Below are 22,244 nucleotides of genomic sequence, written 5' to 3' on the forward strand. Positions count from 1 at the left end.
CTGCCAGCAGTCTTCGCATGTCTGCGTACCATGGTCTTCTTGGCCAGTCCGGGGCCACTAGAAGTACTGGCCCCCTGGGGTGTTCTATCTTGTGGATGATCGCACCCAATAGGGGCCACGGCGCGAAGGTGTATAACAGTCTCCTGTGGCCAGGTCTGTACCAGGGCATCGATTCCCTGGGACTGGGGTTCCCGCCTGCTGCTGAAGAAACTAGGTACCAGGGCGTTGGACCAGCTTGCAAGGAGGTCCATGCTTGATGCTCCCCAACGGTTTATTATCATTTGGAATGCTGTGGTTGACAGTTTCCATTCTCCTGGATCTAGACACTCTCTGCTGAGGTAGTCCACTGCGACATGGTCTTTCCCGGCAATGTGGACGGCAGAGATCTCTTGAAGATTCACTTCCGCCCATGACATTAGGGGGGGGGTCACACTAGAGAGATAACATTCCTGGATGGAATAAATGATAGCTTTATGGAGCAATTGGTTCAGGAACCGACGAGAGAGGGAGCAATTTTAGATCTAATTCTCAGTGGAGCACAGGACTTGGTGAGAGAGGTAACTGTGGTGGGGCCGCTTGGCAATAGTGATCATAATATGATCAAATTTGATTTAATGACTGGAAAAGGAACAGTGAGCAAATCCAAGGCTCTCATGCTAAACTTTCAAAAGGGAAACTTTGATAAAATGAGAAAAATTGTTAGAAAAAAACTGAAAGGAGCAGCTACAAAAGTAAAAAATGTCCAAGAGGCATGGTCATTGTTAAAAAATACCATTCTAGAAGCACAGTCCAGATGTATTCCACACATTAAGAAAGGTGGAAAGAAGGCAAAACGATTACCGGCATGGTTAAAAGGGGAGGTGAAAGCAGCTATTTTAGCCAAAAGATCTTCATTCAAAAATTGGAAGAAGGATCCCAACAGAAGAAAATAGGATAAAGCATAAAAATTGGCAAGTTAAATGTAAGACATTGATAAGACAGGCTAAGAAAGAATTTGAAAAGAAGTTGGCTGTAAAGGCAAAAACTCACAGTAAAAACTTTTTTAAATATATCCGAAGCAGAAAGCCTGTGAGGGAGTCAGTTGGACCGTTAGATGATCGAGGGGTTAAAGGGGCACTTAGAGAAGATAAGGCCATCGCGGAAAGATTAAATGATTTCTTTGCTTCGGTGTTTACTGAAGAGGATGTTGGGGAGGTACCCATAATGGAGAAGGTTTTCATGGGTAATTATTCAGATGGACTGAATCAAATCACGGTGAATCTAGAAGATGTGGTAGGGCTGATTGACAAACCCCAATATTTAAAAAGGGCTCCAGGGGCGATCCGGGAAACTACAGACCGGTTAGCCTGACTTCAGTGCCAGGAAAAATAGTGGAAAGTTTTCTAAACATCAAAATCACAGAACATATAGAAAGACATGGTTTAATGGAACAAAGTCAGCATGGCTTTACCCAGGGCAAGTCTTGCCTCACAAATCTGCTTCACTTTTTTGAAGGAGTTAAACATGTAGATAAAGGTGAACCGGTAGATATAGTATACTTGGATTTTCAGAAGGTGTTTTACAAAGTTCCTCATGAGAGGCTTCTAGGAAAAGTTAAAAGTCATGGGATAGGTGGCGATGTCCTTTCGTGGATTGCAAACTGGCTAAAACACAGGAAACAGATAGTAGGATTAAATGGGCAATTTTCTCAGTGGAAGGGAGTGGACAGTGGAGTGCCTCAGGGATCTGTATTGGGACCCTTACTTTTCAATATATTTATAAATGATCTGGAAAGAAATACGACGAGTGAGATAATCAAATTTGCAGATGACACAAAATTGTTCAGAGTAGTTAAATCACAAACAGATTGTGATAAATTGCAGGAAGACCTTGTGAGACTGGAAAATTGGGCATCCAAATGGCAGATGAAATTTAATGTGGATAAGTGCAAGGTGATCCATATAGGGAAAAATAACCCATGCTATAATTACACAATGTTGGGTTCCATATTAGGTGCTACAACCCAAGAAAGATCTAGGTGTCATAGTGGATAACACATTGAAATCGTCGGTGCAGTGTGCTGCAGCAGTCAAAAAAGCAAACAGAATGTTGGGAATTATTAGAAAAGGAATGGTGAATAAAACGGAAAATGTCATAATGCCTCTGTATCGCTCCATGGTGAGACCGCACCTTGAATACTGTGTACAATTCTGGTCGCCGCATCTCAAAAAAGATATAATTGCGATGGAGAAGGTACAGAGAAGGGCTACCAAAATGATAAGGGGAATGGAACAACTCCCCTATGAGGAAAGACTAAAGAGGTTAGGAATTTTCAGCTTGGAGAAGAGACGACTGAGGGGGGATATGATAGAGGTGTTTAAAATCATGAGAGGCCTAGAACGGGTAGATGTGAATCAGTTATTTACTCTTTCGGATAGTAGAAAGACTAGGGGGCACTCCATGAAGTTAGCATGGGGCACATTTAAAACTAATCGGAGAAAGTTCTTTTTTACTCAACGCACAATTAAACTCTGGAATTTGTTGCCAGAGAATGTGGTTAGTGCAGTTAGTATAGCTGTGTTTAAAAAAGGATTGGATAAGTTCTTGGAGAAGTCCATTAACTGCTATTAAGTTCACTTAGAGAATAGCCACTGCCATTAGCAATGGTAACATGGAATAGACTTAGTTTTTGGGTACTTGCCAGGTTCTTATGGCCTGGATTGGCCACTGTTGGAAACAGGATGCTGTGCTTGATGGACCCTTGGTCTGACCCAGTATGGCATTTTTTTATGTTCTTATGTCTATTTCCAGAGACACCTGTTGGCTTCTGGTTCCTCCCTGACAGTTGATGTAGGTCACTATTGTGGCGTTGTCCGACATTACTCTGACCGCTTTGCCTCGGAGTCTGTGACCGAACCTTAGGCAGGCTAGTCTGACTGCCCAGGTTTCTTTGTTCCATTGCCTTTGGTCAGTTAGCTCCTGGAAGTGTGCTCCCCATCCTCATAGGCTGGCATCCGTGGTGAGTAGGATCCAGGTTGGGGAGGATAGTCTTGTTACCTGGCTCAGATGGGCTTCTTGTAGCCACCATCATAGTTGGGCCCGAACTCTGTCCGGGAGCTGAAGCTGTACGATGTAGTTCTGGGACAGTGGATTCCATTGTGATAGTAGTGAGCGTTGTAGGGGTCTCATGTGAGCCTGTGCCCATGAGACTACTTCCAGTGTGGGTGCCATGAGGCCGAGAACTTGTAGGTAAGCCCATGCTGTGGGGCAAAGTTCGCTCAACAGGCTTCGTAACTGGGTCATCAGTTTTGTCTCCTTGTCAGTGTCAGAATGACCTTGTCTTGTCTGGTGTCGAACCGGACTCCAGGTATTCTAGAGATTGGGAAGGCTGCAGGCAGCTCTTGTTTGTGTTGACCACCCACCTGAGGCTCTCCAGTAGAGTTTTGACTCTGTTGGTTGCCTGGTGGCTTTCCTCTGTGGATTTCACTCTGATCAGGCAATCGCCTAGATAAGTGTGCACGTGGATTCCTTCCTTCCTCAGTGTTGCTGCCACCACCACTATGATCTTGGTGAACGTCCGGGGTGCAGTGGCTAACCCGAAACGTAGTGCCCGAAACTGGTAGTGACGGTCCAGGATCGAAAAGCGTAGAAAACACTGATGCTCTTGATGGATCGGAATGTGTAGGTAGGCTTCCGACAGATCCAGGGAGGTAAGGAACTCTCCCAGTTGAATCGCACTTATTACCGAGCGTACGGTTTCCATGCGGAAGCAGGGAATCTTTAGGTAACGGTTGACCGCCTTGAGGTCCATGATAGGTCTGAACGTTCCTTCCTTCTTGGGAACGATAAAATAGATGGAATAATGGCCAGTATTTATTTGTTGTGGAGGCACCGGTGTTATAGCCTCTAAGGCTAGTAATCAGGTCAGAGTAGCTTCCACTGCCATTCTCTTGGAAGGGTCGTGGCAGGGAGATTCCACAAACTTGTCCGGAAGGAGGGTGGTGGAAATCCAGGTAATATCCCTCTCTAATGATGAACTTGGACAAGTGGGTCCTATTATCTCAACCCATCTTTGGTAGAATAGGGCCAGTCTGCCCCCTATGGCTTCTTCCTTTGGATGGGTCGGCTGATCTTCATTGTGGGGTGCAGCTGGGGCCTGGGCCCAAGCTGGCTCCTCTTTTACTGTGCTTGTTCCGAAAGGACTGGCTCCGGCCTGCGGGGCGGGCCGCTTGATGTGAGCTTCTATATGGGTTGAAGCGCTGTGAACCTCTGCCCCTGGAGGTTCGGGGGGAAGGATCGTTGGTTTCTCTTATTCCTGTCCTCCGGTAGCCACCCCACTTGTTGGCTAGTTTCTCTAGTTCGCTTCCGAACAGGAGTGTTCCCTTGAAAGGCAGCCTTATGAGTCTCATTTTGGAGGATGCGGCCAACCAGTTTCAGAGCCAGATTTGTCTTCTGGCTGCCACGGCGGATGAGACTCCTCTAGCTGCTGTGCATACCAAATCCGAAGCGGCGTCCGCGAGGAATGATATGGCTGGTTTCAGGGCTTCCCCAGGAGTGTTGTTCCTGGTCTGTGCTAAGCAGGTGCGTGTCACCACAGCAGGCCGCGATCTGAAAAGACATAGCAGAGAAGCCAAAGGACTGTTTGAGGATAGATTCCAGACGTCTGTCTTGAGCATCCTTGAGTGCTGCTCCTCCCTCCACTGGGATAGTAGTGCGCATCGAGACCACGCAGACATGGCATCTACTTTCAGACATGCCAGGAGATCTTTGGCGGCAGGGTCCAGAGGGTACATGGCTGCCAGAGCCCGGCCCCATTTGAACATGGTTTCTGGGGTATCCCATTACAGATCAATTAATTGCTGGATGGCTTGTAATAGTGGGAAATGGCGGGAGGTCTGACGAGTCCCTCTAGTAGTGGGTTCGGTCTTAGGTTCTCCCGAGCTTGCCATCCCGTGCCCGGGATGGCAAGCTCTTTTAAGCTGTGTGTGACCAGGTCTGGAAGCTCGTCCTTGGTGAAGGAGCGTCTCATTGTTCGATGGTGTTCTGTCCCCGGGAGTCCCCCTTCCTCCAGGGGTTCTGACTCCACATCTGAGATGTCTGTGTCCCCGTAGGTGGGGCCTGGCATGTTGAGGTCCACTGGTGGTGCCTGTGACCGCATTGTAGGAGGCACCGGTTGCATGTGGACGAAGGTATGCAGCCCTTTGAAGAATTCCACCCAGAAGATAGAAGCTGGGTCTAGGCTAGGCGGCGCCGTGTCCCTGGAGAGCCCCGTTTGAGGGGGGGTCCCGCTGTGTGATGCTAGGTCTGGTACCGGCTGGGGAGGGCCATGAGTTGGGTCCCCTAAGGCCTCTTCGTACTGTATGCACAGGGCTGTGGCCTCCTCATGCTGTGCAGCTTAATATGGCATGCTGGGCAAAGGCCCTGAGCTTTAAGCTTATTTTCAGGCGGTGCCATGGTTTGTGCACATACAATACGGTTGTGCGCTCCATTGTGCGAAGATACGCACGTAGGTATGGTGTGCATGTGTAGAGCGATGTGCGCACTGTTGTGCGCACGGGTCGAAGTTATGCGCCCAGCACAGTTAGCACGTGGCTATGCGCTTCACTTGTGCGCCCAGCACAGTGAGCACGTGGCTATGTGCTTCGCTTGTGCGCCCAGCACTTGTGCGTCTTACGTGGATCGAGACGGCGGACAGGGCAGCGAACAGGGCCAAAATGGTGACGGCAACGACACGGACAATATGGCCATCACCTCGGAGGGTCTCCACGTGGGAGGACCCTCAGATCTGACCAGGATCTAGCCCTGCTAGGGCCGATCAACCCGGTAGCACTGGTCCCAGCTGGCGACCTGTGCGTCTCCTCGAGCTTCGGAGACTTAACTAGATTTTTACCTTACCTTGTCCCTGCGCTTCCCAGTTCCGTTCCGGGCGGTCTCCGGCTGCAGGGGGAGAGGGCAAATACCTTCACCGCCTCGCTCGAGGTTGCATCCGCTGCCTCTCAGCCTCACCCGATGTCGGGGCCTAGGTCCCCACCGAGGGTTGGCCACCGGACCGAGGCTCACCTCCGAGGGATCGCGGAAATCACCTCGGGAATCTCGACTGGGGGAGGGACCCAGCGAGGCTCGTCTGTAGAGGTAAGATTTCTTCTCAATTTGGGTTTCTTTGGTAAAATTTTCTCTAACCCTATGCTAGCATGCATAGAGTCCCTAACTGCTATGGAGACAGAAAATACTGAAGAGCTGCACTTCCTGCAGGGGTATATGTAGTAAGGCTGACGTCAGATTGAAATCTGATTCATCTCCAACTGCTATCAGGAGTACACTATACCCATTGGTCCTGAGTCCATCTGCTACACGCTAAGGCCTTCTTCAATCAAGGCACACCTGGATGCTGTGCTCGTACTGCTTGGTCTGCTGGACCGCAGGATGGACACATTGCAAGGGCTCCTGGTGTACGAGGGGGCCAATTTCGAAGAGCTGGTACACGGCCAGCAGCAGATCGAGCTTCTGTCAACCATGGCAGAAGCTGGATCGCTGATGGTCCTGTCCAGGCCGCGGCCAAGTGGGCCCCCGCCGCCCCGCCAGTGACACTCCTCATCCCCCTGGGGAATATGTCCAATCGTAGTCCTCCATCCCAACCCCTCATCATGTATATTTGTAAATAGTTTTAATTTTTAAATATAAATATTATTCAAAGTTTAAAACGTTTGATGCATGTCCTGTTGGCTCTCCAGTATTATGACTGGCACCGGCCTCCAGTGCTGTCCCTGTAATGTGCAAGAGCAAAAATATTATAGAGTGGGAAGAAGTTAGGGGGAGGATGATGACAAGGGTAATGACAGTCAGGTGGGAAAAGGGGAGAGAGTAGCTGAAGACACTAGCCAAGGGGTAGGAGTGTCTAAGTGGCGATATCTAGAGGTTGGGGGAAAAGGTGAAAAAAGGGAAGAAAATCTAAGGTTGTGCCATTATCACCTATGTTTTTATTAGCAGACGTCCCACATTTGGGGAAACAATCATAGTCGAATAAAGCATAAGGTGGTAAAAAATAGACAACTTGAAAACACTGGAAAAATGAGACATTGCAGCCTTTGAAAAACAGGGAACTAATTTATTGAGAAAACAAAAATAAAACTGTCACTGTGGTGTCGCTGATGTGACGGCTCAGCTTAAGACCTCTACAGCCACAACCAGTCTTCCCACCACTGTGGTGGTGATGTTTTGGAATTCTAAATTCTCCTGCTGCATCTGCCAGAGGACCGATTGGACTTCGGTCCAACCCTCCGCAACAGAGTTGTGACCTTGCTGCTGTCCAATTAGATTGGTCCTGTGGTTGGCAAGCTCATCCAGGCACTTTGATTTGAAGAGTGCCCTGTAGTTCTCGCAGATGCTCCGGCAGAGCTGCTCCTTTTCCGCATCAGAGAAGCGCACATCACATACACGCTTCTGTGGAGATTGGACACCACTGGGGCCTGCCTGCTCTTCATCCAGATGCAAGATCCGTTTTCTTCTATTCCCATTCTGATGTCCGCCCAGTTGACCACCAGCATGTCGACTATTGTTCTCCAAGTAAGTTGCTCGCTGCCAAAACAGACAGGAAACAAAAGTATTGTACTCCAGTTATTGGCAATTTAAAGAAGAGCAATGATACATGAGAAAACAGATCAGACAGATACAGAGAGAGAAAGGCCACTGAGATTGCATGGGCAGATAGAAAAACAAAGAAACACAGGCCCCCCAGAGAGCATAGACAGAGAGAAAGGTCTCCCAGATTGCTACCCCAAAAATAAGTATATTTAAAAAAAAAAAAAAAAAAAGGCAGGCTTTAATGGGGCCAAAAAAGAATCACCAGCGTATACATATAGAGCATCCTTTAAGAAGCTAGCAGACGTTCAAAAAGAGGATAAGAATGTCGGTGCCCTCCATTTAGAAAGCATTTCCAAAATTGGAACATCCCTGCATCTCAACTCCCGGTATTATAAACATTCAAGCATGAGACGTCGCTCTACAATGCAATTTTATGGCCGTTCGATTACGATGTAAGCATACAGGAATAGGACGTCAATAAAAATCATTGCTACACGCTGAGAAAAATGAAAAACATTTTACACAAGCGGCTTCCAGGAACAATAATTTTAAGACCCTGAGCTCCCAGACATTGTACACACTGTAAACTACGTTTCCAATACCCTTACATAACGGGCCCATTATAATTTTGGACGTTGAACACCACACTCTATCCAAGGAAGTACATTTACTACATATGCCAAAAAATATATAGAATATTAAGTGTTTATATAAGTAGAAAGCAACCAGTTCTTACCTTTGCAAAAAGAAGGAAATGAAGAGATGAAATGAAACTCAAGTCGCATGAATTCAAGGGACCAGTCTGTAGCCAGTACAGGTCCAATCGAACTCGACACATACGGGAAGTTTGCCTCGTTGCAGCAATTGATATACCCTGCTGCTGATAGGATTTTGACGTGCTTGCAGATAGGATTATGACCCCTTAGCTGACATCACAGGCACAATGGAGGAGCAAAGCAGATTTCAAATATGCTTTTCTAGTTTAAATATATCTTTTTTTGTACTTCAACAACCGGATTAGTTGCCAAACTTTTTTTTTTGACAGATATGCGCAGACTGATCGCATGCGCGATGCAATATTGAATGTCCAATGCAATTACGATGGCGCTACGGATGCTCCGTTTCGAACACGTGCCATTTTTGCCCGCTTTTAATTTAAGATTAATTTAAATATTACATCCACTATGCCGGCAAAAAATTTTGCGCGCGTTAAAAATCGCAATTTCTTTGCGCGTTTTTTATAACATCAGCCCCAAAGTGTGTCAGGTCAGGGATGCAGTATTAGGAACAAGAACTTTATAGGGACTGCAACAAGAACCAATAGCAAGAGAGGGTTAGGAATACACCTATATGAACCAAGATGATTAAAGCTATGTATAAGAACTACTCAGACTTAAGACAGTTGGTTGCTGGAAACCATGCCTTAAACCAAAACCAATTAGCTTTAAGCTCAACTAAGCATATACAGGAATTCCCTCACAAGTGTGTTGTTTCAAAGTTAGAATAAAAGACAGTCTGCTGACCAAGTAGGAGGGCAGGCATAAATCATCCTATCTATGGAAAACACCATTTATGGTAAACAAGAAAGGGGCTGAATTAGCCATGATCTGTGGGGAATCCCAAGCTGAGGGTTGCGGCCTAGCGTGGTTTCTTTGTTTTTATTTTCTTTAAAGCAACCCAGACTCCACCATAGAGAGAAGACTATTTTTACATGAAGAGGTGCAAGGCTGCCTGTCCCACTGCACTGTCTGTGGCAGCTAAGGCATCTAGGCAGCAGCAGGAAGTGAACATATGCACAGTTGACCAGGTAGCTACTTTACATGTGTCTTCTACTGGAACCTCTCGAGGTGTTGCCCAATACCTGATGAGCTCTAATTGGATTAGTGAGGTCAAGCTCAGCTGCTGCCTAGCAGTGTTGAATGCAATTTGTGATCCAAATGGAAAGAAAGCATTACTTTAGCTACAGATGCTAAGAGTCTATTGGGATCATATGAAAAACAGTTGCAATTTTTCCTGTGGGATTGCATATGACATTTGTACTAAACTACAGCTCTTTTGTAGTCCATCATATGCAGAGTCTTCTCACCCTCGTGCACATTAGGTTTTGGAAAGAAGGTGAAAGGCAATACTGACTGATTTAAGTGGAATGCAGAAGACATTTTCGGCAAGAACATGGGACGCGTTGTAAGTACCACTTTATCATGGAAGAATTGCATATACAGAGGCTAATGCACTAGTGTTTGTAATTCATTGACTCTTCGAATAAAAGTAATCACTACTAGAAAGAGAACCTTCCAGGTTAAGTATTTCAGAGGTGCAAAACCCAAGGGCTTGAATGGAGGCTGCATGATGAGTGAGGACTAACTTGATGTCCCAAAGCAATAGTGGTTTTCAAACTGATGGGTGCAGTTACAACAGAGCTTTTATAAATTTTGAGACCAAGGGATGTATGGAAACAGGCACTACATTCTCTGAAGCATAAGCTGCAACTGGGCTGAGATGCATGGGCACCAATGTGATGGCAAGTCCAAATTGCAAAAGATGGTGAAGATAAGTCAGGAGATGTCTCAGCTTGCAGTTAAACAGGTTCAGATTATGTGACATACACCAGTCTGAGTAACATGTCCACAGTAGTAACGGCACCTTGTTGAAGGCTTTCTGACTCAGAGGAGAACTTATTGAATTGGTTCTGGAGGAGACCACTGTGCTATGACAGACCACTCAACATCTATCCTGTCAGACTGAAGGATGGCAGAGCTAGATCTTAGAACAGGAGAGGATTGTCTCCCAAATGAACTGAGATGTGATGGAAAATTGAACTAGATAGGCAAAGTGTGATTAGAAGCATTGTGGCTTGTTCTTGCACGTTCCTCACTATCAGGCAGATACAGTAAAAATTGCGGGAGAGCGGGCAAGCGGCCACTCTCCTGTGCGCATGATTCAGAAAAAAAAAATTATTCAAATTAGGGCCCGTGGTAAAAAGAGGCGCTAGGGACACTAGCGCGTCCCTAGCGCCTCTTTTTGGACAGGAGCAGCGGCTGTCAGCGGGTTTGACAGCCGACGCTCAATTTTGCCGGTGTCAGTTCTCAAACCCGCTGACAGCCACGGGTTTGGAAACCGGACGCCGGCAAAATTGAGAGTCCGGTTTTCAACCCGCGAGCCGATTTAACTTTTTTTTTTTTATTTTTAACTTTTGGGACCTCCAACTTAATATCGCCACGATATTAAGTCGGAGGGTTTACAGAAAAGCAGTTTTTACTACTTTTCTGTACACTTTCCCGGTGCCGAGTGAAATTAATGCCCTTTGGGTAGGCGCTAATTTCTGAAAGTAAAACGTGCAGCTTGGCTGCACATTTTACTTTCTGCATCGCGCGGGAATAACTAATAGGGCCATCAACATGCATTTGCATGTTGCAGGCGATATTAGTTTCGGGGGGGGGGGGGGGGTTGGATGCGCTGGAGCACACTGTACTGTATCGGCCTGTATAAGTGGTATAGGAGGAAATGTGTACACAAATCCTGTGTTAGAGGAATAGGAAGGCATCTGGAATTTTGCGTTTGGGAATTGGTCAAATACAGCAAAACTGGCAAGGTTTTGGTTCTGCTTCATACCTGCTGCTCTGTAGCAAAGAAGTTGATCCATAGGTAGCCCCACAGGAAAATATTCTGCTGAGCCTATCTGCAGTTTTCAAGGGTGACAATTCAAACAAACTGAACCAAATCACAGTGAACCTTGAAGATGATGTATGCCAGATTGACAAACTACTTAAAGCTGGGACTGAGGTGAGTGCAGAATAGCAGCTTACCAAGCAGGAGAATGAGACGGCTTAGCATTTTAAATGCAAAAACACTCAAAGGGCGCCAAAATAAGCAGTCTGAGTGCTGTCAGCCGGCATGATGGCAACCTGCAGTATGGAGTGAGCATGTTACAGATATCTTCATATCCATCATATAACTGGCAGGAATCAATTTTAAAGCAGGGGGTCAAAAACATGTGTAAGCAGCTTAAGAAAGTGGGGTGGGGCTTTCTAAGTTGCTACTCTGCACTCACTTCAGTCCCTGCTTTAAGTTGTTTAAAGTTCTTACCATGGGTAACATATATATGTTTAATTTTTTCACTTGTTTATGACGTGATTTTTTAATGCTGTTTCATATCCCGACATTATATACATTTTACTGATTATATAGTCACCTTTTTCTCGTTTAATCTTTAGTGAGCCATTTACTACGCAGATTTAAATCTTATAATACTTATTTTGGTGTGTCATTTATTCGTCTTTTTGTCCTTGTATTTTATCTTTTTATCATCTTTTAGTCAGCTGTTTCTAAGCCTGCTGTCAAAAATTGCGCTATACTCACTCTTTCATATTATAAGCTGGTGTTTATTTAGTATTTCTCTGATCCGGGTATGTATTATCGCTTCACATCTCCTGCTCAAGCTTACTATTTTTGTTGTTTTGCAATTTAAGGGTTTTTTTTGTTTGTTTGTTTTTCTATTTTATTCATTTTCAGAGAGTTCTGTTTGATATTGTCCCTCCCAATACAGCCCTGCGAAACACGGTCCCGTGTCAGTGGACTAAAGTTTCATTTGTAATATCTATTTTGAGCACTAAGCCCACCATTTTAATTCCTGGGGCACTGATTGAGCATTCTGTTTCAAAGATATTTTTGTTTTATTTAATTTTTGAATTAAAAAGAATCTGAATGATAAGACTTTTTGATTTGCATGCAACCATGTTAAATGTTAACGCAGTACACATTTGTCCTTTATTAGCAACTTTACCAATAATTGCTAGCCTACTGTAATAAATTGTTTAACAATTTAAAAACTGTGAACTGAAAAGTTTGGATTATCATCTTATATTATCCAAACAAGTATTTGCTTTTCTTCCACAAATTCGAGGTCATTATGAACAATCCTCCTGCATAAGTTAAAACCAAAATTGAAATCAGTCTCTAAGATATAGAGAATAGGAAAAGGAAATGATCACTTTGGAAGTACAAAGAATCTCAGGGAGACATACTGCAGTAATCTTTAACACATGCAAATTTTAATTTTATTTTATGTGGGTTTAAGTAAATGAGACCTCACAGAGAAAAAAGGATAAAAGAAAATTATTCCTTACCTGCTAATTTTCGTTCCTGTAGTACCATGGATCAGGCCAAACAGTGGGTTATATCCCCCGACCAGCAGTTGAAGTCAGAACAGAGTTTGAGAGCGTCAGCATATAGAGTAGTGCACCCTCTGCTGGAGCTCAGTATTACGCATAGCAAAGCCCAAAAGCAAAACACAACATTTTGGATCCAGATCCGTCCCCAAAAAGGAACAGAGAAAGATATAAGTAAACAAACGGTCAACGGGACCACCAACAGTCAACTTGTGAGGAGCTGTGAACAGTAACAATAATCAGAGACAAACAGAATGAAAGTTACCTGGAAGAATCCGAGCAGGACCTAATGAAACCCCTAGTGGCGGGCGTCTGGACTGATCCATGGTACTACAGGAACGAAAATTAGCAGGTAAGGAATAATTTTCTTTTCCCTGTACGTACCTGGATCAGTCCAGACAGTGGGATGTACCCAAGCTTCCCTAAACCGGGTGGGGTCCTGAGAGACCTGATCGGAGAACTTGATCGCCAAAAGAACCCGTGTACTGAGGCGCCAGGTGTAATCTGTAATGTCTGGAAAAAAAGTGTGCAACAACTTCCACGTCGCCGCACGGCAGATTTCCTGGGAGGAAACGGAGCGAGATTCCGCCCAGGACGCCGCTTGGGATCGCGTGGAATGAGCCGACACGCTGCAAGGTGGCACCCGCCCCGCCGCAATGTAAGCCGATGAGATGGCGTCCTTTATCCAGTGCGCAATAGTCGTCTTGGATGCCTGAGAACCTCTCCTCGGTCCTGACCAGAGGACAAACAAATGATCGGATACCCGGAAGTCATTGGTAACCTCCAGGTAACGGAGCAGCACACGCTTGACGTCCAGGAGCCGGAGAGACCGGGGTTCCTCTGGAGCGAACGCTGAAAGCTCCACCGTTTGATTGACGTGGAAGGCCGAGACCAACTTTGGTAGGAAGGATGGCACCGTACGAAGGGAAACCCCGGAGTCGGAGAAACGCAGATAAGGTTCCCGGCAGGACAAGGCTTGGAGCTCTGAGATCCGGCGAGCAGAAGAGATGGCTACCAGGAAAACCATCTTGAGGGTCAGGTCCTTGAGGGAGGACCCCCTCAGGGGTTCAAAAGGAGGGCCCGATAGCGTTCGCAGCACCAAGTTGAGGCTCCAAGAAGGGAAAGGATCCCTGACCGGTGGCCGTAGGTGTTTGGCACCCTTCAGAAAACGTGCGATATCCGGCTGAAGGGGTATAGAGCAGTCCTTCTGTACCAAGACATTCAAGGCCGCCACCTGAACCCGGAGCGAATTATAGGCGAGACCCTTATCCAGACCATCCTGTAGGAAATGAAGGATCAGCGGGACAGTCGCCTCCATGGTTTGGACTCCGCAGTCGGAGCATCAGGCTTCGAAGACCTTCCAAACTCGAACGTAAGCGACGGAGGTCGAAGGCTTGCGGGAACGAAGCATCGTTGAGATCACTGTCTCCGGGTAGCCTCTGTGGTGGAGACGGCGCCGTTCAAAAGCCAGGCCGCAAGACAGAAGAGTTCTGCCTGCTCGAAAAATACCGGCCCCTGACGCAGAAGATGAGGAAGATGGGACAGGCGAAGTGGGCCGTCCACCGTCATCTGAAGTAGATCTGCGAACCATGGCAGACGGGGCCATTCCGGGGCGACGAGAATTATAGTCCCTCGATGATGTTCCAACCTGCGGAGAACCTTGCCGACCAGAGGCCAAGGAGGAAACACATAGAGCAGTTGATCCGACGGCCACGGAAGGGCGAGGGCATCCACCCCCTCCGCGCCGCTCTCTCTTCTGCGGCTGAAGAAGCGTGGAGCCTTGGCGTTGAGAAAGGTCGCCATTAGATCGAGGCATGGAGTCCCCCAACGACGGACGATGAGATGCATTGCCTCGGAGAGAGCCCACTCGCCGGGGTCTAGCTGTTGACGACTCAGGAAGTCCGCCTGATGGTTGTCCACCCCGGCGATGTGAGAAGCCGCTATCCGGACGAGATTGCTCTCCGCCCACTCCATCTGGGGAGTTGACTCGAGGGAGACATGCTTGCTTCTTGTCTCCCCTTGACGATTGATGTAGGCCACGGTGGTGGCGTTGTCCGAGAGGATCCTCACCTCTCTGTGTCGCACCAGGGGAAGAAAACGCTAAGAGCGAAACGCACGACTCTCGTTTCCAGGCGATTGATCGGCCACTTTGCCTCCTCTGGCGTCCAAGTCCCCTGCGTGGCGCTTCTTTCGCAGACGGCGTCCCATCCCGCGAGGCTGGCATCAGTGGTCACCACCACCCAATTGGGAACATCGAGCGAGACTCCCCGAGCCAGATGCGAGGGGACAAGCCACCAATCCAGGCTTTTCCTGGCTAATGGTGGAAGCGGCAGGATCACCTGATACTCCTGGGAGACTGGTTTCCAACGGGATAGCAGGGACGCTTGCAGTGGACGCAGGTGTGCAAACGCCCAGGGTACCATGTCGATGGTGGAGGCCATTACTCCCAGGAGCTGCAGATAATTCCAAAGCCGAAAACCAAGACACGTGCTCCCTCAGGGGCTTGCGCCTTGTCCTGGTGCAGGAACACCATACTCCGCCGGGTATCGAAGCTCGCTCCTAAGAAATCCAGGTGTTGCGAGGGCACAAGGGAACTCTTTGTAAGGTTCACCACCCAGCCCAGAGAGCGTAGGAATTGTACTACTCTGGCCACTGAGGTCTGACCATGTGAGAAGGACTTTGCTCGAATCAGCCAGTCGTCTAGGTACGGATGTACTAGGATACCCTCCTTGTGGAGGGCCGCCGCTACCACTACTATGATCTTTGTGAAGGTCCGAGGTGCGGTCGCCAAACCGAAGGGAAGCGCCGTGAACTGAAAGTGTTGACCGAGAATCTTGAAGCGAAGATACCGCCGTTGAGCCGGCAGGATGGGAATGTGCAAGTATGCTTCCGAGAGATCCAGTGAAGCGAGGAATTCTCCCTTGTGCACTGCGGCAATCACTGATCGAAGAGTCTCCATGCGGAACCGGCTGACCCTGAGGGCCTTGTTTACCTCCTTCAAGTCCAGGATGGGCCGAAAGGAACCGTCCTTTTTGGGAACGATGAAGTAAATGGAATAGTGGCCCAAGCCCACCTCGAAGGGGACGGGAACGATGGCCCCTATTTCCTGCAGTCGGTCTAGTGTTTGTTGAACCGCTATCCTCTTGAGATCCGAATCGCAGGGGGAGAAGATGAATCGGTCCCTCAGGGGGCGGACAAACTCCAAGGCGTAACCGTCTCTTATGGTATCCAGCACCCACTGGTCCGTGGAGATAACTGCCCACTCCTCGTAGAAGTCCATGAGGCAGCCCCCGATCCGGGGAGGTGAGAAGTGGGCTCCTTTGGCATCATTGGGATGACTTTGTTGGCGGATTTCCCTGCCCTGGACCCTCTCTCGCGGGCCTCCGCCCACGAAAGGAACGAGACCAAGGCTGGGATCTTGTCGGCTGTATCCGGGAACCAGACTGCCGGTAAGACCTATAATGTCGCTGTGCCCTGGCCCTGGCTCTACCAGAAGAAAATGACCTGAAGGAACGCTGTCTATCTCCGGCAGCCGATGCACCGAATTTTCCCCCAGTGACTTGATGATCTGATCCAGGTCCTCTCCAAATAAAAACTTCCCCCGAAAGGGGAGGGAGCCAAGGCTAGACTTGGAGGAAGCATCCGCCGCCCAGTTGCGAAGCCACAAGAGCCGTCGGGCTGCTACAACCGAAACCATGGACCACGCCATTACGCGAAAGAGATCATACAAGGCGTCCGCCCTGTATGCTAAGGCAGATTCCAGACGGTCCGCCTGGGCGGCCTCTTCAGGGGGCAACTCCTGAGAGGTGAAAAGCTGCTGTACCCAGAGTAAGCTGGCCCTTTGCGCGAGCGAACTGCACATCACGGCCCGCATACCTAGGGCGGAGACTTCGAAGACCCTCTTGAGGAAGGTTTCTAGTTTACGGTCCTGCGTATCCCGCAGGGCTGTTCCACCCGTGACCGGGATGGTCGTCCTCTTGGTCACTGCCGACACCGCTGAATCCACCTTGGGCACCTTGATAAGATCCAAAAAATCCTCAGGGAGCGGGTATAGCTTTTCCATGGCGCGTGTGACTTTCAAGGACGCCTCGGGAGTGTCCCACTCCCTAGTGAGAAGCTGTAGGAAGGACTCATGGATAGGGAAAGCCCTTGCCCTAGGACGGAGGGCGGCAAGTACTGGATCCCCTTTACGAGAAGAGGTGGCGACGGTAGGAGCCACAGGGATCGGCGGATCTGGAGGTGGGTCGAGGTCCAGCTCCTGAATAATATGGTGGATGAGTTCATCCAGCTCTTCTTTTTGAAAAATCCGTAGGGCTCGAGGGTCGTCCCCCTCCGTATGTCCATCCGGATGTGCCTCCGGGGGTTCCGGGGAGTAGTCTCTCACCAGCGAAGCCGCCCCCGTGGTACGCCGGGGTGGCACAGGAGAGGGACCCGGCAGGGATCCAGGCGTAACGGGCGAGGCGGTGAGACCAACAGCAAGTTTAGGAACCTTGGGGGGAGGGGCCCCCAGGGGATTCGGCGCCTGCGCTCCCATACCCTGCAAATAAGCCATGTGCATTGCCAGAATAAAATCAGGTGAGAAAAACGGGGAGCTGATTGGAATCCCTGGGGGGGGGGGGACACCGTCCTGGGAGCCCCGGTCGGGCAAACCCCCCGCCGGGGGCAAAGCCTGTTGAGAGCCAGTGCAACCAATCCTGTCTGCATCTGGGAGCGAGTCCGTCTCACGCTGTCCCCCTAAAATGGCCACCGTTCCCGCCAAAGGCGGCGTCGTGGCCGGCCCGCGCCGCCCGGGCTGAGGAGGCGGCAGGTCCAAAATCGCTCCGGAGGACTGCAGGGTGCCTTCCCCATCGGGGAAGCAAAGCCCCTCCCTCAGAAATTGATTCCCCGGTTTGCCGCAGGCCTCACACCTCGAGGACCGCGGCATGTCAGCACCGTGAAAAAAGCCTCGGGGGGGGGGGGGCCAAAACCGAGCTAGTGCCGCGGGGGGGCCTGGAATGGCCCTAACAACCCGAAGGGGTCCAGGAACTGCGGGGGAAAACCGTTTCAGTTGAGCACACACCCGCGGGCAGAGCTTGCGAACCGCGGGACCCACAAACGACGCGTGGAGCAGCCGGAACCACCGGCATCCACGGGGCACCACCAAAAAGAAGCAAACCTGTGGAGAAAGAAACTCAGAAAACTTCCACTTACCCCAACGGAAGAGGAAAGGAGTACAGAATAGAGAAGGCAGAGCCACAGACACACGCCTCCTCAAAAATTGAAAAGTCTTTTTTTTTTTTTAAATTTTAAGGATCCAAAATGAAGAGAAACATAAGACAGGGAAATACTGTGGAGAAAAAGAAAGAAATAACCAAAAATGAAGAAACCCTGTCAATCTGGGGGAGCTAGTGGATCCCCCCACTCACATCTGCTGGAGTCAGAAGAATATTGAGCTCCAGCAGAGGGTGCACTACTCTATGTGCTGACGCTCTCAAACTCTGTTCTGACTCCATCTGCTGGTCGGGGGATATAACCCACTGTCTGGACTGATCCAGGTACGTACAGGGAACCATCAGTTATAGAAGCTAAAAAAGTCTCAAAGCCCTCCTTTACAAAACTAGAAATCTACCTCCCTTTATCAGTAAAAAAAAAAAAAAAAAAGTATTTCTAACATTTACAAATCATATATGCAGGTAGATAAAAAAGCTAAGTTAATTTGGCAAAAAAGGCATTTATTGTAAAAAATACCCAGAAATAAATGAAGTTATCATACATTAAATATTCTTCCATTCCCAAAATTTATAATTTTAGATTTTACCCACCCTTCCAAACATTCAGGAACTTTTCAAGTTGTCAGATAATCACTCAAAAAATAATGCTCTCAAAACCCAGAACAAAATGTAAATAGAAAATAAAACTGCACCAATACTTGAATTTAAAAGAACCTTGAACACCTATGTGCAGAAAACATTTTAACAAAGACACCACTTTTTCTTCCAATTTAGGAAAAAAAACCCCACAAAACTCCAAATATATAAATGAAGGATTTTAAAGGCAGCCTGGGAAGCTGATTTCCTCAGACTTCCCTGCCACCATTCTCACATTAATTCTGTAGGAAGCTCTCTATGCAACTCCCTACCTACCAATCTCGGCTTAGAGCTATGCCTCTCCAATTTCAAAAAGAAACTTAAAACATGGCTATTTAGACAAGCCTACCCAGACTAACCCTTCCCTCTCCCCCCCACCCCCAACCTTCCAATCCCGTCCTCCCTACCCACCCCACCTCCCTCCCCCTCCCTTGCCTCTCCCCCTTGCTCTACCTACAGCCATGAATCTACACTAATTTTGTATATTTGACCTGTATATTTATGACAGTTTTACTTTGACTTTTGTCACCCCTTTTCCTAAGTTTTTTACTCGGCACGTTGCAATTGCGCTGTATTTCCTCACTTTCTTGGTTTGATCCCCCCCCCCCCCCCCCCCCCGTTATTCAGTCCCTGTTATGTATTTTCTCAAACCTGTTGTTTTATGTAAACCGGTATGATGTCCACACTAATACCGGTATAAAAAAAGGCCTTAAATAAATAAATAAATAAACAAACATACAGGTATGCTGTGAGCCTTTCAACTTCATCAATTGTGTACAAAGTTGTCGTGAGTGATAGGAACTTACAGGCCGATACGGTAAAGTCTGTGGGAGAGCAGGCCCGCTCTCCTGTGCGCACGATTCGGTATGCAAATTAGGCCCGGTGGTAAAAACAGGTAAAAGGAGGTGCTAGGGACACTAGCACGTCCCTAGCACCTCCTTTTGGACCGGAGCGGCAGCTGTCAGCGGGTCTGACAGCAGACGCTCAATTTTGCCGGCGTCTGTTCGAGCCCGCTGACAGCCACGGGTTCGAAAACCGGACGCCGGCAAAATTGAACATCTGTTTTTTGACCCGCGAGCCAACTTCAAATTTTTTTTTTTTTCTTTTGGTAACTTTCGGGACCTCAGACTTAATATCGCCATGATATTAAGTCCGAGGGTGCACAGAAAAGCAGTTTTTACTGCTTTTCTCTGCACTTTCCCAGTGCCCGAAGAAATTAGAGACTACCTTTTGGTAGATGCTAATTTCTGAAAGTAAAATGTGCGGCTTGGCTGCACATTTTGCTTTGTGAATCACGCAGGAATACCTAATAGAGCCATCAACATGCATTTGCATGTTGCGGGCGCTATTAGGTTCGGGGGGGGGGTTGGATGCGTGTTTTCGGCCCCTTACTGAATAAAGGGTAACGCTAGCGCGTCAAAAATGTGCGTCCAATGGAGGCTTAACAATGCGCTCCGTCAGAGCGCACTGTTCTGTATCCGCCCATTAGTTAGAATCACTTATTGTACCTTTCGTTTCCAAAAGTAAGGAATGTGATGCATAAAAAGGTTCTCCCACAGGTACAAAATGGAAGCAAGTTACTGCTTTATATAAAGGGCTGTTTTAAACAGTAAGTGTAGCTAAGTTTTCACATTACTTATCAAATGTCACGTTCTAGTGTATTTATATCCTCAAATCACTGATTTTGGCGTGGGCTGTACCATTTTGGTATGCATTTTCTTCTCTAGATTAGCTGTTAGCTAAACTTTAACACTGGATTTAAACACTGAAAAAAAAAAAAAAAAAAGGCGGCATACTGGTCATGAATCTTTCAGCAAGTTAACAACCCATAGCCAGGGCCGGGCCAAAAAAACAAACATTAGTTTCCTACTTTTCTCTGGGAATCTAGGCATGATCAGACTCCACCCTATGAGCCCACGACAGAGCTAGCTGCGACTGCTGATGCGTTCCCGCAGTTTGGTACTTCCCTCTCCCCACCACTTTACAAACCAGAGCCGCAGGTCGCAGCCTCCATGGCTTTACTTTTCCATTCTCTTCAATTTCCAATCAGAAGGCGACAAGTCTGTTACACCTTAATAAAGCTCCCCCCCAGCTGATTTTTGTTTGTTTTAAGGTCTCATTTTTGACAAAATAACTAAAGGAAAAGAAAAGCAAATAAGACCAACACAATCATCTCCCCAGCAGGTTGTTTTAAGGGATAACTCAGAAGTGATGAGGTGTGAGCCAAACAGTAACCAAGGCCCATCCCAACAGCCTTCACACACCCAGGGCTCATTCCGTGTGGTTTCGGCTGCACCTCAAGCTCTCTCAGATGCAGCAAAACTAAAATCCCCATGAGCGGAAAGCTGTTAAAGACTAGGAAGGCAAAATACCAATAACTAGCTACACTTTTCCCCCAGAAGGTAAAGCACAATATCCCGGCGTCTGGACAGGCACATGAAACGCGCCGGCCTCAGAAGACCTTAACTGTTCGGGATTTCAGGAGTCCGACGGCCTACACCGCCAGGGAACTCACCTCAGTGGGCTGGCTAATCTCGAACAAGTCGAGCCGGTTGGCGTTCCAGTGATTAATGATATCTGCCAGCTTACGTCGCTCCTCCTCACGGCTCCCCGCCATGCTTCCCGAAAGACTGAGAGGGCGGCGGCTGCAGAGTGGAGAAGCCTACTTCAAATACCTCTCCCCGCTCTAAAAACTCAACTATAATCCTGTCGCGTCGGCACAATCCGTCAGCAACCGTTCAAGCTGCATTCACTACCGATAATAACACAAAATTTCTGGTGCACCTCCGAACAGGTTTTCCCAGCTTTCCTGGTACTGAGTCCTTTCTGCTGGATACGCCTTCTTTGCCAACCAAAGGAACACGCAGGCGCAGCTTAGGCGAATATCTGATCACGTGTCTATCCTAGGATCAGAGGCGTGGTTTTCAAGGCGAGAGGCAATGCAGAAAGACGAGTTAAACCCTAGAGTACGAATATCAGTGATAAACTATGCAAATCTTTCTACCTGTTCAGTACTAGTAGAAATGATTATTTTTCTATTATCTTTATTGAGGCTTTTAACACATATATACAGTGCAGGCAAGTAACATAATCGATAACTTTGCCCCACATTTTCGCATACTTTTTCAAACCACACCTCCCTATCCCTATCCCTCCCCTCCCATACAGAGGACCTCAAGAGAAAAAAAAAAACAAAGGAATGTATTCACTAATACCACAATGACTGTGAAATTAGGTAAGCACCTGGAAAACATCAGACCCCGCCACAGAGCCATCGCCCCTTGTCAAATACTGTCATCAGAGAGCTACCTCAAGCGGAGCCAGAGTTTGAATGCTCCAGGGTAGTGATCGATAATACACCTCCCAAATGTCTGTAAACATACGTCTCTTACGAGGGAAGAAACGTTTATATAGTGAGCCATATTCTAGTTCAGTGGTCCCCAACCTTTTTTGCACCAGGGACCGGCTTCAAGCAAGACCATTTTATCATGGCTCGGCAGGGGCGGGGCTTTGGTCATATGGGGCGGGGTTATGGATGGGGTTGGATTTTAATGCATACTTATTTAATTATGACATTCACACAAGCATTCCCGGACTCAAACTGATCTATTTCATCCATACCAATCCCTACCTTCACCTACACCATGATTAACCATCTCCGCTATCGTTT

General features: G+C 47.8%; 1 protein-coding gene across 21 annotated transcripts in view; it reads right to left on the reverse strand.

Annotated features, from left to right (window-relative positions):
* AFDN (afadin, adherens junction formation factor) overlaps positions 1–21,453 on the reverse strand; it is a 1,391,435-nt gene extending 1,369,982 nt beyond the window's left edge. For 9 of the 21 annotated variants that reach the window (XM_029594288.1, XM_029594308.1, XM_029594291.1 and 6 more), the window contains exon 1: positions 21,090–21,452. In XM_029594288.1, coding sequence (XP_029450148.1) covers positions 21,090–21,191 — 102 coding nt within the window. In that variant the 5' untranslated portion in view covers positions 21,192–21,452. Of the gene's footprint in view, positions 1–21,089 lie in introns of all 21 variants that reach the window. The other 12 variants (XM_029594306.1, XM_029594303.1, XM_029594305.1 and 9 more) reach the window with 3 other exon arrangements.
* Positions 21,454–22,244: the final 791 nt, after the last annotated feature.

The sequence above is a fragment of the Rhinatrema bivittatum genome, chromosome 3 (genome assembly GCF_901001135.1).
Source record: "Rhinatrema bivittatum chromosome 3, aRhiBiv1.1, whole genome shotgun sequence".
In the NCBI taxonomy this organism is placed as follows: domain Eukaryota; kingdom Metazoa; phylum Chordata; class Amphibia; order Gymnophiona; family Rhinatrematidae; genus Rhinatrema; species Rhinatrema bivittatum.